The 18,690-nt window shown below is 47.5% G+C and overlaps 1 protein-coding gene across 2 annotated transcripts in view; it reads left to right on the forward strand.

Moving 5' to 3' along the window:
- Positions 1-1,655: 1,655 nt before the first annotated feature.
- MTERF4 (mitochondrial transcription termination factor 4) overlaps positions 1,656-18,690 on the forward strand; it is an 87,451-nt gene continuing 70,416 nt past the window's right edge. The window contains exons 1-4 of one of the 2 annotated variants that reach the window (XM_063915759.1): positions 1,675-1,856; positions 16,698-16,818; positions 17,005-17,780; positions 18,216-18,578. In XM_063915759.1, coding sequence (XP_063771829.1) covers positions 16,724-16,818; positions 17,005-17,780; positions 18,216-18,578 — 1,234 coding nt within the window. In that variant the 5' untranslated portion in view covers positions 1,675-1,856; positions 16,698-16,723. Of the gene's footprint in view, positions 1,857-16,697; positions 16,819-17,004; positions 17,781-18,215; positions 18,579-18,690 lie in introns of both variants that reach the window. The other variant, XM_063915760.1, reaches the window with a different exon arrangement.

Raw genomic sequence — 18,690 nt, forward strand, 5'->3', positions numbered from 1 at the left:
TATGTTGCTTGGTGTGAGGCTATGAAGGCCCCAACAGAAGAATTTCAGCTGGGTCGATTTCTGCACTTCCTACAGTCAGGAGTGACTATGGGCCTAAAATTGGGATCCATTAAAGTCCAGATTTCGACCCTGTCTATTTTCTTTCAAAAAGAACTGGCTTCACTGCCTGAAGTTCAGACGTTTGTTAAGGGAGTGCTGCATATTCAGCCCCCTTTTGTGCCTCCAGTGGCAGCTTGGGATCTCAACGTTGTGTTGGATTTCCTAAAATCACATTGGTTTGAGCCACTTCAGACCGTGGAGTTGAAATATCTCACGTGGAAAGTGGTCATGCTTTTGGCCTTGGCTTCGGCTAGGCGTGTGTCAGAATTGGCGGCTTTGTCATGTAAAAGCCCCTATCTGATCTTCCATATGGACAGGGCAGAATTGAGGACTCGTCTCCAATTTCTCCCTAAGGTGGTATCAGCGTTTCATTTGAACCAACCTATTGTGGTGCCTGCGGCTACTCGGGACTTGGAGGCTTCCAAGTTGCTGGATGTAGTCCGGGCCCTGAAAATCTATGTTTCCAGGATGGCTAGAGTCAGAAAAACTGACTCGCTGTTTATCCTGCATGCACCCAACAAGCTGGGTGCTCCTGCTTCTAAGCAGACTATTGCTTGCTGGATCTGTAGCACGATTCAACTTGCACATTCTGCGGCTGGACTGCCGCATCCTAAATCAGTCAAAGCCCATTCCACGAGGAAGGTGGGCTCTTCTTGGGCGGCTGCCCGAGGGGTCTCGGCTTTACAACTTTGCCGAGCTGCTACCTGGTCGGGATCAAACACGTTTGAAAAATTCTACAAGTTTGATACCCTGGCTGAGGAGGACCTTGAGTTTGCTCATTCGGTGCTGCAGAGTCATCCGCACTCTCCCGCCCGTTTGGGAGCTTTGGTATAATCCCCATGGTCCTTACGGAGTACCCAGCATCCACTAGGACGTCAGAGAAAATAAGATTTTACTCACCGGTAAATCTATTTCTCGTAGTCCGTAGTGGATGCTGGGAGCCCGTCCCAAGTGCGGAATTCTGCAATACTTGTATATAGTTATTGCTTACCTATAGGGTTTTTTGTTCTGAGCCATCAGTTTAAGGAGGCTAGTTGTACGGTGTGATTGGTGTGGCTGGTATGAGTCTTACCCTGGATTCCAAATCCTTTCCTTGTAATGTCAGCTCTTCCAGGCACAGTTTCCCTAACTGAGGTCTGGAGGAGGGGCATAGAGGGAGGAGCCAGTGCACACCAGATGTAGTACCTAATCTTTTCTTTAAAGAAGTGCCCAGTCTCCTGCGGAGCCCGTCTATTCCCCATGGTCCTTACGGAGTACCCAGCATCCACTACGGACTACGAGAAATAGATTTACCGGCGAGTAAAATCTTATTATATATATACACCAGTATCACGGGTGTTGACGTTTCGGTCTATTTCAGAAGTTTTTCATTTTAGGACCGATAATAGGAGCGTTTGTACATAATATAATAATACATCTATATCTGACCCCTGCGCATAACCAGGGTGTGAGCCAGCGTACAGTATGTATGGGCTAGCACAGACCGAGGGAATTGTGTCTGCCCCGGGTCCCCTATCTGCCTGCCATGTTTTATATATCTCGGATCCCTGGCTGTCTAGCCCTGTCCCGCATAGCAGCATACAATAACCTGCCGTTGTTACTGTGTCCTAAATGCAAGGGAAGGAGAAGCGGAACGCTTAATGGCGGACACTGTTTCCCCGGAAGCGGAAGTGCCTGTAATGTGCACACTGGGCATGTGAAGCTCAGAGGCTGCTTGAGCTGTTGCAGTAAAAGGGCAGACTGCTGTATTAGTAATGGTGAGTGATACCAGGGGTTGTACGGAGGCAACGGCCATATGCTCGGCGCTGCTTGCACACTGAGGGAACGGGTTTACCCACTTGGGTCGGTACTACAAGTACCAGCAAGCACGTAGAAAGTTACATACCATGCAGAGTTTAGGGAGAGGCAGCAGGAACAACCTCTGCTTCCCCAGCCATAGGCAGGCACAGCATTACCCCCACGCAGGCACCATGTGCAGGCAAGTGGCTATGTGCATCCTCCCCTGGCTGATCTGTTTCCCTATAGGAAGTTCCATTGGGGAGACAGGGTAGTCCCACAGTGGGTCGAACATTGGGAGCTTTAGCCTCATAATTATGGTATAGAAGAGTTTCTCAAACTTTGCCATTACAGTCCAGGTGTCTGACGTACCAATCCTGTCACCTGTGCTCAAGCATGGATAGCTTTAAAACCTGCAGTGTAATGGCAGAGTTTGGGAAACTGAAGTATAGTGATCTGGATCATCTGGATCCCACTCATTGATTTAGGAACCCTCAGTGTAGCATAATAAAGAATAATCTAGTTTATTGATTTGTTTATAATAACAAATAAATAACCAACATTAAACTGCGTTACTTCTGATTAAGGCTGTGAGCAATGGTATTCTTGTCTGAGCAACATGTATAATCGCAAGCGGCCAGTGACCTACTATAAAGGGCAGTTTGTGGTTTGTAGATCATTTTTGATCCATACTTAATACAGAACTGGCAATTCTATTTTTGTCTGTCACTTTAAAATGGCGGTGCTGAGGCAGACATCAGAGGACCAGTCACCCAATACATTGTGCAATTAGGGTAGGCTCACTGTACTATCCCTACACCGAGACACTCCTGAATTACACAGGTTCTGGCTGGCTGACTTCAAGTCTGCGTTTCACCTGGTTTCAATCAGCCACAGAACCTGTGCAATTCAGGAGTGTCACAGTGTAAAGGGATAGTATGGTATGCCTAGATTAGGGGAAATGTGTGCTGTAGCTGACCATACATTAATGTTTTAGAGTTTTTTTGTTTTTTTTCATTACCAGTTGACAAATCATAAAGTCTATAAACATGGAGATTAGCGTCTGATCTGAGGCTCTTTTCAGTCGGAAATGACAATTATGAGGATATTTGAAATCACCACTAAGCTCTGTGACCATTTAAATGCACAAGGCCGCAGTTATAATTAATATCTGTAATTTTTAATAACACAACAAAATATATATATATACACACACACCGTATATACTTGAGTATAAGTCGACCCGAATATAAGCCGAGGCACCTAATTTTACCACAAAAACCTGGGAAAACTTATTGACTCGAGTATAAGCCTAGGGTGGGAAATGCAGCTCTAGCCGTACACAGCCCTCATACTGCCAGATATGCCCCACAGTGCCAGATATGCCCCCACAGTGCCATATATGCCCCACAATGCCAGATATGCCCTCATGCTGCCAGATATGCCCTCAGTGCCAGATGTGCCAGATATGCCCTCATGCTTCCAGATATGCCCCACAGTGCCAGATGTGCCCTCATGCTTCCAGATATTCCCCACAGTGCCAGATGTGCCCTAATGCTGCCAGATATGCCCCTCAGTGCCAGTTACTTACCCTCCGTCGCTCCCGCGCTTTCTTCTGAAGGAGGGAAACGGAGGGCACAGCGCGCGCCTCTCCTGTGTCCCTCCTGTGTCTCTGGCGGCAGCGGCGTGTGTGTGTGTTAAAGGAAGTGCCGGTTCGTGCACTTCCTTTAACACACACACTCCGCTGCCACCGGAGATGCAGGAGGGACACAGGAGAGCCGCACGCTGTGCCCTCCGTGTCCCTCCTAAATACTGACTCGAGTATAAGCCGAAGGGGCTTTTTCAGCACACAAAAAAAGTGCTGAAAAAGTCGGCTTATACTCGAGTATATACAGTGTGTGTATATATATATATATATATATATATATATAATGTCACTGCAGCCAAAAGACATGTACGTCCTGTGGGCAATACAATTGCATGTGATGCATGCAGTGTGTTATTTGACTACCCTAATGCCGCCTGTACATTGTGTATTTCTCTGACGTCCTAGTGGATGCTGGGAACTCCGTAAGGACCATGGGGAATAGCGGCTCCGCAGGAGACTGGGCACAAAAAGTAAAAGCTTTAGACTAGCTGGTGTGCACTGGCTCCTCCCCCTATGACCCTCCTCCAAGCCTCAGTTAGATTTTTGTGCCCGAACGAGAAGGGTGCAAGCTAGGTGGCTCTCCTGAGCTGCTTAGAAGTAAAAGTTTAAATAGGTTTTTTATTTTCAGTGAGTCCTGCTGGCAACAGGCTCACTGCATCGTGGGACTAAGGGGAGAAGAAGCGAACTCACCTGACTGCAGAGTGGATTGGGCTTCTTGGCTACTAGACATTAGCTCCAGAGGGACGATCACAGGTTCAGCCTGGATGGGTCCCGGAGCCGCGCCGTCGGCCCCCTTACAGAGCCAGAAGAGCGAAGAGGTCCGGAGAAAGCGGCGGCAAAAGACGTTCCTGTCTTCAAATAAGGTAGCGCACAGCACTGCAGCTGTGCGCCATTGCTCTCAGCACACTTCACACTCCGGTCACTGAGGGTGCAGGGCGCTGGGGGGGAGCGCCCTGAGACGCAATAAAAACGATATAAAAACCTTATATGGCTAAAAAAAAATGCATCACATATAGCTCCTGGGCTATATGGATGCATTTATCCCCTGCCAGTTTCCTGAAAAAAGCGGGAGAAAAGGCCGCCGTGAAGGGGGCGGAGCCTTTCTCCTCAGCACACAAGCGCCATTTTCTTTCACAGCTCCGCTGGAAGGACGGCTCCCTGACTCTCCCCTGCAGACTACACTACAGAAACAGGGTAAAACAAGAGAGGGGGGGGGCACTATTGGCAGCTAATATATAATACAGCAGCTATAAAGGGAGTAACACTTATATAAGGTTATCCCTGTATATATATATAGCGCTCTGGTGTGTGCTGGCAAACTCTCCCTCTGTCTCCCCAAAGGGCTAGTGGGGTCCTGTCCTCTATCAGAGCATTCCCTGTGTGTGTGCTAGGTGTCGGTACGATTGTGTCGACATGTATGAGGAGGAAAATGATGTGGAAGCAGAGCAATTGCCTGTGTTAGTGATGTCACCCCCTAGGGAGTCGACACCTGACTGGATGGTAGTAATTAAAGAATTACGTGACAATGTCAGCACTTTGCAAAAAACTGTTGACGACATGAGACAGCCGACAAATCAATTAGTGCCTGTTCAGGCGTCTCAGACACCGTCAGGGGCGCTAAAACGCCCGTTACCTCAGATGGTCGACACAGACCCTGACACGGATACTGAATCCAGTGTCGACGGTGACGAGACAAACGTAATGTCCAGTAGGGCCACACGTTACATGATCACAGCAATGAAGGAGGCATTGAACATTTCTGACACTACAAGTACCACAAAAAAGGGTATTATGTGGGGTGTGAAAAAACTACCAGTAGTTTTTCCTGAGTCAGATGAATTAAATGAGGTGTGTGATAAAGCGTGGGTTTCCCCCGATAAAAAACTGCTGATTTCTAATAAATTATTGGCACTATACCCTTTCCCGCCAGAGGTTAGGGCACGTTGGGAAACACCCCCTAGGGTAGATAAGGCGCTCACACGCTTATCAAAACAAGTGGCGTTACCGTCTCCTGATACGGCCGCTCTCAAGGAACCAGCTGATAGAAGGCTGGAAAATATCTTAAAAGGTATATACACACATACCGGTGTTATACTGCGACCAGCGATCGCCTCAGCCTGGATGTGCAGCGCTGGAGTGGCTTGGTCGGATTCCCTGACTGAAAATATTGATACCCTGGATAGGGACAGTATATTATTAACTATAGAGCATTTAAAGGATGCATTACTATATATGCGAGATGCACAGAGGGATATTTGCACCCTGGCATCTAGAGTAAGTGCGATGTCCATTTCTGCCAGAAGAACGTTATGGACGCGACAGTGGTCAGGTGATGCGGATTCCAAACGACATATGGAAGTATTGCCGTATAAAGGGGAGGAGTTATTTGGGGTCGGTCTATCGGACCTGGTGGCCACGGCAACGGCTGGAAAATCTACCTTTCTCTGACGTCCTAAGTGGATGCTGGGGACTCCGTCAGGACCATGGGGAATAGCGGCTCCGCAGGAGACAGGGCACAAAAGTAAAAGCTTTAGGATCAGGTGGTGTGCACTGGCTCCTCCCCCTATGACCCTCCTCCAAGCCTCAGTTAGGTTTTTGTGCCCGGCCGAGAAGGGTGCAATCTAGGTGGCTCTCCTAAAGAGCTGCTTAGAGTAAAGGTTTTTTATTTTCAGTGAGTCCTGCTGGCAACAGGCTCACTGCAACGAGGGACTTAGGGGAGAAGAAGTGAACTCACCTGCGTGCAGGATGGATTGGCTTCTTAGGCTACTGGACACTAGCTCCAGAGGGACGATCACAGGTACAGCCTGGATGGGTCACCGGAGCCGCGCCGCCGACCCCCTTGCAGATGCTGAAGAGAGAAGAGGTCCAGAAATCGGCGGCTGAAGACTTCTCAGTCTTCATGAGGTAGCGCACAGCACTGCAGCTGTGCGCCATTGCTCTCAGCACACTTCACACCAACGGTCACTGAGGGTGCAGGGCGCTTGGGGGGGCGCCCTGGGCAGCAATGAAAGTATCTATGCTGGCTAAAAATACATCACATATAGCCCCTGGGGCTATATGGATGTATTTAACCCCTGCCAGGTTGTCAGAAAAACGGGAGAAGAAGCCCGCCGAAAAGGGGGCGGGGCCTATTCTCCTCAGCACACAGCGCCATTTTCCTACACAGCTCCGCTGCTAGGAAGGCTCCCAGGCTCTCCCCTGCACTGCACTACAGAAACAGGGTTAAAACAGAGAGGGGGGGCACTTATTTGGCGATATTATTATATATTAAGATGCTATAAGGGAAAACACTTATATAAGGTTGTCCCTGTATAATACAGCGTTTTGGTGTGTGCTGGCAAACTCTCCCTCTGTCTCCCCAAAGGGCTAGTGGGGGTCCTGTCCTCTATCAGAGCATTCCCTGTGTGTGTGCTGTGTGTCGGTACGTGTGTGTCGACATGTATGAGGACGATGTTGGTGAGGAGGCGGAGCAATTGCCTGTAATGGTGATGTCACTCTCTAGGGAGTCGACACCGGAATGGATGGCTTATTTAGGGAATTACGTGATAATGTCAACACGCTGCAAGGTCGGTTGACGACATGAGACGGCCGGCAAACCAATTAGTACCTGTCCAGGCGTCTCAAACACCGTCAGGGGCTTTAAAACGCCCTTTTACCTCAGTCGGTCGACACAGACACGGACACTGACTCCAGTGTCGACGGTGAAGAAACAAACGTATTTTCCATTTGGGCCACACGTTACATGTTAAGGGCAATGAAGGAGGTGTTACATATTTCTGATACTACAAGTACCACAAAAGAGGGTATTATGTGGGGTGTGAAAAAACTACCTGTAGTTTTTCCTGAATCAGATAAATTAAATGAAGTGTGTGATGATGCGTGGGTTTCCCCCGATAGAAAATTATTGGCGTTATACCCTTTCCCGCCAGAAGTTAGGGCGCGTTGGGAAACACCCCTTAGGGTGGATAAGGCGCTCACACGCTTATCAAAACAAGTGGCGTTACCGTCTCCAGATACGGCCGCCCTCAAGGAGCCAGCTGATAGGAGGCTGGAAAATATCCTAAAAAGTATATACACACATACTGGTGTTATACTGCGACCAGCGATCGCCTCAGCCTGGATGTGCAGCGCTGGGGTGGCTTGGTCGGATTCCCTGACTGAAAATATTGATACCCTTGACAGGGACAGTATTTTATTGACTATAGAGCATTTAAAGGATGCATTTCTATATATGCGAGATGCACAGAGGGATATTTGCACTCTGGCATCAAGAGTAAGTGCGATGTCCATATCTGCCAGAAGATGTTTATGGACACGACAGTGGTCAGGTGATGCAGATTCCAAACGGCACATGGAAGTATTGCCGTATAAAGGGGAGGAGTTATTTGGGGTCGGTCCATCGGACCTGGTGGCCACGGCAACAGCTGGAAAATCCACCTTTTTTACCCCAAGTCACATCTCAGCAGAAAAAGACACCGTCTTTTCAGCCTCAGTCCTTTCGTCCCCATAAGGGCAAGCAGGCAAAAGGCCAGTCATATCTGCCCAGGGATAGAGGAAAGGGAAGAAGACTGCAGCAGGCAGCCCATTCCCAGGAACAGAAGCCTTCCACCGCTTTTGCCAAGTCCTCAGCATGACGCTGGGGCCGTACAAGCGGGCGGACTCAGGTGCGGTGGGGGGTCGTCTCAAGAGTTTCAGCACGCAGTGGGCTCACTCGCAAGTGGACCCCTGGATCCTACAAGTAGTATCCCAGGGGTACAGATTGGAAATTCGAGACGTCTCCCCCTCGCAGGTTCCTGAAGTCTGCTTTACCAACGTCTCCCTCCGACAGGGAGGCAGTATTGGAAACAATTCACAAGCTGTATTCCCAGCAGGTGATAATCAAAGTACCCCTCCTACAACAAGGAAAGGGGTATTATTCCACACTATATTGTGGTACTGAAGCCAGACGGCTCGGTGAGACCTATTCTAAATCTGAAATATTTGAACACTTACATACAAAGGTTCAAATCAAGATGGAGTCACTCAGAGCAGTGATAGCGAACCAGGAAGAAGGGGACTATATGGTGTCCCTGGACATCAAGGATGCTTACCTCCATGTCCCAATTTGCCCTTCTCACCAAGGGTACCTCAGGTTCGTGGTACAAAACTGTCACTATCAGTTTCAGACGCTGCCGTTTGGATTGTCCACGGCACCCCGGGTCTTTACCAAGGTAATGACCGAAATGATGATTCTTCTTCAAAGAAAAGGAGTCTTAATTATCCCTTACTTGGACGATCTCCTGATAAGGGCAAGGTCCAGAGAACAGTTGGAGGTCGGAGTAGCACTATCTCAAGTAGTTCTACGACAACACGGGTGGATTCTAAATATTCCAAAATCGCAGCTGTCTCCGACGACACGTCTGCTGTTCCTAGGGATGATTCTGGACACAGTCCAGAAAAAGGTGTTTCTCCCGGAGGAGAAAGCCAGGGAGTTATCCGAGCTAGTCAGGAACCTCCGAAAACCAGGAAAAGTGTCAGTGCATCATTGCACAAGGGTCCTGGGAAAAATGGTGGCTTCTTACGAAGCGATTCCATTCGGCAGATTTCACGCAAGAACTTTTCAGTGGGATCTGCTGGAAAAATGGTCCGGATCGCATCTTCAGATGCATCAGCGGATAACCCTGTCTCCAAGGACAAGGGTGTCTCTTCTGTGGTGGCTGCAGAGTGCTCATCTACTAAAGGGCCACAGATTCGGCATTCAGGACTGGGTCCTGGTGACCACGGATGCCAGCCTGAAAGGCTGGGGAGCAGTCACACAAGGAAAAAATTTCCAGGGAGTGTGATCAAGTCTGGAGACTTCTCTCCACATAAATATACTGGAGCTAAGAGCAATTTACAATGCTCTAAGCTTAGCAAGACCTCTGCTTCAAGGTCAGCCGGTATTGATCCAGTGGGACAACATCACGGCAGTCGCCCACGTAAACAGACAGGGCGGCACAAGAAGCAGGAGGGCAATGGCAGAAACTGCAAGGATTCTTCGCTGGGCGGAAAATCATGTGATAGCACTGTCAGCAGTGTTCATTCCGGGAGTGGACAACTGGGAAGCAGACTTCCTCAGCACGACCTCCACCCGGGAGAGTGGGGACTTCATCCAGAAGTCTTCCACATGATTGTGAACCGTTGGGAAAGACCAAAGGTGGACATGATGGCGTCCCGCCTGAACAAAAAACTGGACAGGTATTGCGCCAGGTCAAGAGACCCTCAGGCAATAGCTGTGGACGTTCTGGTAACACCGTGGGTGTACCAGTAGGTGTATGTGTTCCCTCCTCTGATTCTCATACCTAAGGTACTGAGAATTATAAGACGTAGAGGAGTAAGAACTATACTCGTGGCTCCGGATTGGCCAAGAAGGACTTGGTACCCGGAACTTCAAGAGATGCTCACAGAGGACTCATGGCCTCTGCCGCTAAGAAGGGACTTGCTTCAGCAAGTACCATGTCTGTTCCAAGACTTACCGCGGCTGCGTTTGACGGCATGGTGGTTGAACGCCGGATCCTAAGGGTAAAAGGCATTCCGGAAGAGGTCATTCCTACCATGGTCAAAGCCAGGAAGGAGGTGACCGCACAACATTATCACCACATGTGGCGAAAATATGTTGCGTGGTGTGAGGCCAGGAAGGCCCCACGAAGAAATTTCAACTCGGTCGATTCCTGCATTTCCTGCAAACAGGAGTGTCTATGGGCCTCAAATTGGGGTCCATTAAGGTTCAAATTTCGGCCCTGTCGATTTTCTTCCAGAAAGAATTGGCTTCAGTTCCTGAAGTCCAGAAGTTTGTCAAGGGAGTACTGCATATACAACCCCCTTTTGTGCCTCCAGTGGCACTGTGGGATCTCAACGTAGTTCTGGGATTCCTCAAATCACATTGGTTTAAACCGCTCAAATCTGTGGATTTGAAATATCTCACATGGAAAGTGACCATGATGTTGGCCCTGGCCTCGGCCAGGCGAGTGTCAGAATTGGCGGTTTTGTCTCACAAAAGCCCATATCTGATTGTCCATTCGGACAGAGCAGAGCTGCGGACTCGTCCCCAGTTTCTCCCTAAGGTGGTGTCAGCGTTTCACCTGAACCAGCTTATTGTGGTACCTGCGGCTACTAGGGACTTGGAGGACTCCAAGTTGCTAGATGTTGTCAGGGCCCTGAAAATATAGGTTTCCAGGACGGCTGGAGTCAGGAAAACTGACTTGCTGTTATCCTGTATGCACCCAACAAACTGGGTGCTCTTGCTTCTAAGCAGACGATTGCTAGTTGGATGTGTAGTACAATTCAGCTTGCACATTCTGTGGCAGGCCTGCCACAGCCAAAATATGTAAATGCCCATTCCACAAGGAAGGTGGGCTCATCTTGGGCGGCTGCCCGAGGGGTCTCGGCTTTACAACTTTGCCGAGCTGCTACTTGGTCAGGGGCACACCCTGGCTGAGGAGGACCTGGAGTTCTCTCACTCGGTGCTGCAGAGTCATCCGCACTCTCCCGCCCGTTTGGGAGCTTTGGTATAATCCCCATGGTCCTGACGGAGTCCCCAGCATCCACTTAGGACGTCAGAGAAAATAAGAATTTACTTACCGATAATTCTATTTCTCGTAGTCCGTAGTGGATGCTGGGCGCCCATCCCAAGTGCGGATTGTCTGCAATACTTGTACATAGTTATTGTTACAAAAATCGGGTTATTATTGTTGTGAGCCATCTTTTCAGAGGCTCCGCTGTTATCATGCTGTTAACTGGGTTCAGATCACAGGTTGTACAGTGTGATTGGTGTGGCTGGTATGAGTCTTACCCGGGATTCAAAATCCTTCCTTATTGTGTACGCTCGTCCGGGCACCGTATCCTAACTGAGGCTTGGAGGAGGGTCATAGGGGGAGGAGCCAGTGCACACCACCTGATCCTAAAGCTTTTACTTTTGTGCCCTGTCTCCTGCGGAGCCGCTATTCCCCATGGTCCTGACGGAGTCCCCAGCATCCACTACGGACTACGAGAAATAGAATTATCGGTAAGTAAATTCTTATTTTTTAGCCCAGGTCACCTCTCAGCAGAAAAAGACACCGTCTTTTCAAACCCAGTCCTTTCGTCCCTATAAGGGCAAGAGGGAAAAAGGCCGCTCATTCCTGCCCCGGGGCAGAGGAAGGGGAAAAAGACTGCACCATGCAGCCTCTTCCCAAGAGCAGAAGCCCTCCCACGCTTCTGCCAAGTCCTCAGCATGACGCTGGGGCTCTGCAAGCAGACTCGGGCACGGTGGGGGGCCGTCTCAAGAATTTCAGCGCGCAGTGGGCTCACTCGCAAGTGGACCCCTGGATCCTGCAGGTAGTATCACAGGGGTACAAATTGGAATTCGAGACGTCTCCCCCTCGCCGGTTCCTGAAGTCTGCTCTACCAACGTCTCCCTCCGACAGGGAGGCAGTATTGGAAGCTATTCACAAGCTGTATTCCCAGCAGGTGATAATCAAGGTACCCCTCCTACAACAGGGAAAGGGGTATTATTCCACGCTGTTTGTGGTACCGAAGCCGGACGGCTCGTTGAGACCAATTTTAAATCTAAAATCTTTGAACACTTACATAAAAAGGTTCAAATTCAAGATGGAGTCACTCAGAGCAGTGATAGCGAACCTGGAAGAAGGGGACTATATGGTATCTCTAGACATCAAGGATGCTTATCTCCATGTCCCAATCTACCCTTCTCACCAAGGGTACCTCAGGTTTGTGATACAAAACTGTCATTATCAGTTTCAGACGCTGCCGTTTGGATTGTCCACGGCACCACGGGTCTTTACCAAGGTAATGGCCGAAATGATGATTCTTCTTCGAAGAAAAGGCGTATTAATTATCCCTTACTTGGACGATCTCCTGATAAGGGCAAGGTCCAAGGGACAGTTAGAGGTCGGAGTAGCACTATCTCAGGTAGTGCTACGTCAGCACGGGTGGATTCTAAATATCCCAAAATCACAGCTGATTCCAACAACACGTCTACTGTTCCTAGGGATGATTCTGGACACAGTCCAGAAAAAGGTGTTTCTCCCGGAGGAGAAGGCCAGGGAGTTATCCGAGCTAGTCAGGAACCTCCTAAAACCAGGACAAGTGTCAGTGCATCTCTGCACGAGAGTCCTGGGAAAAATGGTGGCTTCTTACGAAGCGATTCCATTCGGAAGATTCCATGCAAGAACTTTTCAGTGGGATCTGCTGGACAAATGGTCCGGATCGCATCTGCAGATGCATCAGCGGATAACCCTATCTCCAAGGACAAGGGTATCTCTCCTGTGGTGGTTACAGAAGGCTCATCTTCTAGAGGGCCGCAGATTCGGCATTCAGGATTGGATGCTGGTAACCACGGATGCCAGCCTGAGAGGCTGGGGAGCAGTCACACAGGGAAGAAATTTCCAGGGCTTGTGGTCAAGCATGGAAACGTCTCTTCACATAAATATCCTAGAGCTAAGGGCCATTTACAATGCCCTAAGTCAAGCAAGGCCTCTGCTTCAGGGTCAACCGGTATTGATCCAGTCGGACAACATCACGGCTGTCGCCCACGTAAACAGACAGGGCGGCACAAGAAGCAGGAGGGCAATGGCAGAAGCTGCAAGGATTCTCCGCTGGGCGGAAAATCATGTGATAGCACTGTCAGCAGTGTTCATTCCGGGAGTGGACAACTGGGAAGCAGACTTCCTCAGCAGACACGACCTCCACCCGGGGGAGTGGGGACTTCATCCAGAAGTCTTCCAAGTGATTGTAAACCGTTGGGAAAAACCAAAGGTGGACATGATGGCGTCCCGTCTCAACAAGAAACTGGACAGATATTGCGCCAGGTCAAGGGACCCTCAGGCAATAGCGGTGGACGCTCTGGTAACTCCGTGGGTTTTCCAGTCGGTATATGTGTTCCCTCCTCTTCCTCTCATACCAAAAGTACTGAGAATCATAAGAAGGAGAGGAGTAAGAACGATACTCGTGGCTCCGGATTGGCCAAGAAGAACTTGGTACCCGGAGCTGCAAGAGATGCTCACGGAGGACCCGTGGCCTCTACCTCTAAGGAAGGACCTGCTCCAGCAGGGACCTTGTCTGTTCCAAGACTTACCGCGGCTGCGTTTGACGGCATGGCGGTTGAACGCCGGATCCTGAAGGAAAAAGGCATTCCAGATGAAGTCATCCCTACCCTGATCAAGGCCAGGAAGGATGTAACTGCAAAACATTATCATCGCATTTGGCGAAAATATGTTGCGTGGTGTGAGGCCAAGAAGGCCCCTACGGAGGAATTTCAACTGGGTCGTTTCCTACATTTCCTGCAAGCAGGATTGTCTATGGGCCTAAAATTAGGATCCATTAAGGTTCAAATTTCGGCCCTGTCGATCTTCTTCCAAAAAGAACTGGCTTCAGTGCCTGAAGTTCAGACGTTTGTCAAAGGGGTACTGCATATACAGCCTCCTTTTGTGCCTCCAGTGGCACCTTGGGATCTCAATGTAGTTTTAGGGTTCCTAAAATCACATTGGTTTGAACCACTTGCCACAGTGGATTTGAAATATCTCACATGGAAAGTGGTAATGCTGTTGGCCCTGGCTTCAGCCAGGCGCGTATCAGAATTGGCGGCTTTATCCTATAAAAGCCCTTACCTGATATTTCATTCGGATAGGGCGGAATTGAGGACTCGTCCTCAATTTCTCCCTAAGGTGGTTTCAGCGTTTCACATGAATCAACCTATTGTGGTACCTGTGGCTACTAGGGACTTGGAGGACTCCAAGTTGCTGGACGTAGTCAGGGCCCTGAAAATATGTTTCCAGGACGGCTGGAGTCAGAAAATCTGACTCGCTGTTTATACTGTATGCACCCAACAAGCTGGGTGCTCCTGCTTCTAAGCAGACGATTGCTCGTTGGATTTGTAGTACAATTCAACTTGCACATTCTGTGGCAGGCCTGCCACAGCCAAAATCTGTTAAAGCCCATTCCACAAGGAAGGTGGGCTCATCTTGGGCGGCTGCCCGAGGGGTCTCGGCTTTACAACTTTGCCGAGCAGCTACTTGGTCAGGGGCAAACACGTTTGCTAAATTCTACAAATTTGATACCCTGGCTGAGGAGGACCTGGAGTTCTCTCATTCGGTGCTGCAGAGTCATCCGCACTCTCCCGCCCGTTTGGGAGCTTTGGTATAATCCCCATGGTCCTTACGGAGTTCTCAGCATCCACTAGGACGTCAGAGAAAATAAGAATTTACTTACCGATAATTCTATTTCTCGTAGTCCGTAGTGGATGCTGGGCGCCCATCCCAAGTGCGGATTGTCTGCAATACTTGTATATAGTTATTGTTACAAACAAATCGGGTTGTTTATTGTTGGAAGCCATCTTTTCAGAGGCTCCTACGGTTATCATACTGTTAACTGGGTTCAGATCACGAGTTGTACGGTGTGATTGGTGTGGCTGGTATGAGTCTTACCCGGGATTCAAGATCCTTCCTTATTATGTACGCTCGTCCGGGCACAGTATCTTAACTGAGGCTTGGAGGAGGGTCATAGGGGGAGGAGCCAGTGCACACCAGCTAGTCTAAAGCTTTTACTTTTTGTGCCCAGTCTCCTGCGGAGCCGCTATTCCCCATGGTCCTTACGGAGTTCCCAGCATCCACTACGGACTACGAGAAATAGAATTATCGGTAAGTAAATTCTTATTTTTACCTCACACCTATATATGTGTGCGCAGGAAAATTCTTGCTGTTAGGCTGTCTTACGTTCAGGTGATGTGTACATTGTACATCTTCCATACTTCGCGTCACAACATGTAAATTAATTGACCTGATTAGAAAATACAAACATGATACAGAGCATGCTTATTAAAATTGATGACCCTTAACATCATTTGGATGGTGTAGTGGTTAGTGGGACTCGGACTATTGGTAGGGACTCGGACTATTGACTATACATTAGGACGACCCCATATGGTTGGCACGAACAGAAGATTGACAGATTTAAATGGTTGCACATGTTTTTAGACTTGTTGCTTACTTGACTCTCCATGTCACAAATCGGTTAGCAATGCAGTCTCTGCACTGGGACCATGGACTTGATTCTGTGTTGAGTTTGTATGTCCTCCCACAGTCCAAAGATGTACTCATTAGTTGGCTGCTCATGAAATGAACCCTAGTGTGTATGTGCGTTCATGTGGTAGCGAATATAAATTGTAAGGTGCTCTGCCCTGCGACTTATGTGAATAATTCAATATGTTCTGTAATGTGCTACACTTAATAAATGGTTATTAATATCTTACCGCCTGCAATCTACTCCAAATGTTAATAATTTTTTGAACACTATGACCTTTGTAAATGGATTTCATTTTTTTCGATCAGATTCACGATCAGGTCTGATTTTTATTTATTTAATTTTTTCTTTTATTTCAGACAAATGGTTTGTTTTTTATTCCACTTTTTTGTGTGGTCAGTTTTGATTAAAAGGCCACTAACCTAAAATGTAAGTTTCTTTATTTAATATGCTAATCATAATATATAATGTAAGATACATTTGAAAGCGACGGACGACGCCATGGGAGCGAGTCTTGCACAATATAATGCATACACACGGAACGATTGGTAAAACGATCGATCGGGAGCACTCCAGGAACGCCCCGATCGTTTGTCCAATCTTACTGTGTGTACCCACCTTAACAGTATATGTTTTCCATATCATCTAGCTGAAGCAAAGGTGCGTTAATTGACTAACACAATAGATCTACAAGTGGTACTAATTATTCCTGAGGATACCTTGAAAACACGCACTTTCAAAACAAGCCCCATTTAACACCTAAATGCATATAGCACACATTCAGCTGTACTGGTGGTGACATTATCCTTTGTAGTGCAATAGCTTCCTCTACATGAGTACTAGATTGAGACTAGAACTTTCATTATGGTAGGTATGAGGTTCTCCTGATGATATTTTCGTTGACATGGTGTCAGTATATTTCCCAGCTCTGTACAAACATGGGTTTATATGTAGTTTCCTCCTGCCGGTCATATGAGAGACTTCCACAATGGTGTATGGAACTATAAATGAATATCCAAGCGTTTTTGATTCCCATGCGTGTTTAGCACGGTGTGGCAGACAGTGACACATTTGTATTGCGTATTATTTATATGCACACATCAGGGTGTTACTCCTGGCAGTGTCTCTTTTTCTCTAGAAAGTTGACCATCGCTGCAGTTGTGGATGAAAGATCCCACCGTGGATTTGCCATCCTTACCAGCCTCTCCCTCCTTCAAGCTTCTTCATCACAGCTGGGAATCTCGTCACTTTCATCACTAGTAAGTCATTTTATATTTCATCATGTCCAATAACTGACACAGGCTACCAAGCCATGATGTTCTTTGCTGGAAATAATATTTAAAATAGATCATTGGGAATATAGGGAAGGTTTCTGTTACTAGTGTTATATTTATACATGTGTGTTATTTTGTTATACACGTGTTTGTTTTGTATTTCCCATTCAGCTGCCACACCATGTTCTGGGAGGTGCCGTATTTGATTCTGAGGCGACTACGAGCCCAGCGTGAACAATTAAGTGAGGAAGCTCAATATGAATCGCAACAACGCCAGTATAGAGAAACAAATAATATTAATAGGAGGCAGTTTCTGAGACGGCGACGAAGAAGGAGGATATTCCCTGTCAGAATTAATCTCTCTGAAATAGACGAGCATGATATTAAAGAGCGTTACCGCCTTAATTCAGATGCTATAATGTCCTTATATGAACTCATAAAGAAAGACTTAATCTCTACCACGAAGCGGAGTAATGCCGTTCCAGGTATTGTCAAGTTACTCTGTGCTCTTCATTACTTCACAAGCGGCTCCTTACAAAGCACGGTGGCCGAAGCTGGCGGCATAACTCAAAGCACCTTCAGCCGTGCCCTGTCCGAGGTCATATCTGCTATCTTAAAGCTTACTGATCAGTTTATAAACTTCCCCCGCAATCCTGCTGGACTACAGCTCCTCAAAGACGGATTCCAGCGAATCGATGGGTTTCCAAATGTAATAGGAGTGGTGGGCTGTACACACATAGCCATATCCCCCCCATCTGAGATGGAGCAACGGTACCGTAACCGGAAACATTATCACTCTATCAATGTGCAGTTAGTATGTGACTCGGATATGAGGATCTTGGATGTGGTCTCACAATTTCCCGGATCCACAGATGACTCATCCGTTCTGAATCAAACCGAAATACATGACCGATTTGAGAGCGGAGAATTCAATGGGTGGTTGTTGGGTAAGAATAGCTCCTCTTTCTTTTGGGGGATTTTTTTTCATGAATTCAATTGGTCTGAAATGCTAGATTAGATTCTTTTTAATTAATGTACAGTGGTAATGAAATACATCAACACTAACTTTGTTAAATGTAAAGCTTTATTTGGTAATAGCTGATAGGCCTTCCGCCCGTACAGTAGACAGTTCCTTTGAAGACTTTGGGCCTAATTGTGTATACAGTAGATACAAGAGGTAACACTGGGCACTTGTAGATTGTCTGCAAAGGGTGTAAAGTTTGTCACTCAGTTTTGTTGTCCTTTAACAAGGGGTGTTTGTTTTTATGGAAACACTTGGACAACCTTTCTGTTGTGTTTCTCAACACATCTAGGTGAGAAAATGTATGAACAATCCACGTGTGCTTTTTTTGTGAGATTGAAAATCTTAAACTGTCTTTTAGGGGATTCGGGATATGGCGTCAAGCCCTGGCTTCTAACTCCTTTTGACAACCCCGCTACTAATTCAGAAATCCGTTACAATTTATCGCACGCTGCAACCTATTCTGTTATGGAGCAAACGATTGATGTGCTGAAAAGCCGCTTCCGATGTCTAGATAATCCTAATGGGGTTCTTCTATACAACCCGGAGAAAGTTTGTAAAATTATTGTGGTGTGCTGCATCATTCACAATATAGCAGTCTTGAAGAATATTGACATTGACATTGCTCTGGATCTCAGACCTCCCATCAAAGATGAATCGATTGAGGATGACACAATGCAGGGCAGTTTGCAGAGAGATAAAGTTATGGCAGATTACTTTTCTGGTAAGCTTGGTTTTGCAGAAACTTTACACTGTGTGAGTTGATTCTCCTTCTGTTAAAATTGCCTATAAAGTAGACTGCTTTGAAATGTGTATCTCCTTGTGGAACTATTCAT

Source organism: Pseudophryne corroboree, chromosome 4, assembly GCF_028390025.1.
Source record: "Pseudophryne corroboree isolate aPseCor3 chromosome 4, aPseCor3.hap2, whole genome shotgun sequence".
NCBI lineage: Eukaryota > Metazoa > Chordata > Amphibia > Anura > Myobatrachidae > Pseudophryne > Pseudophryne corroboree.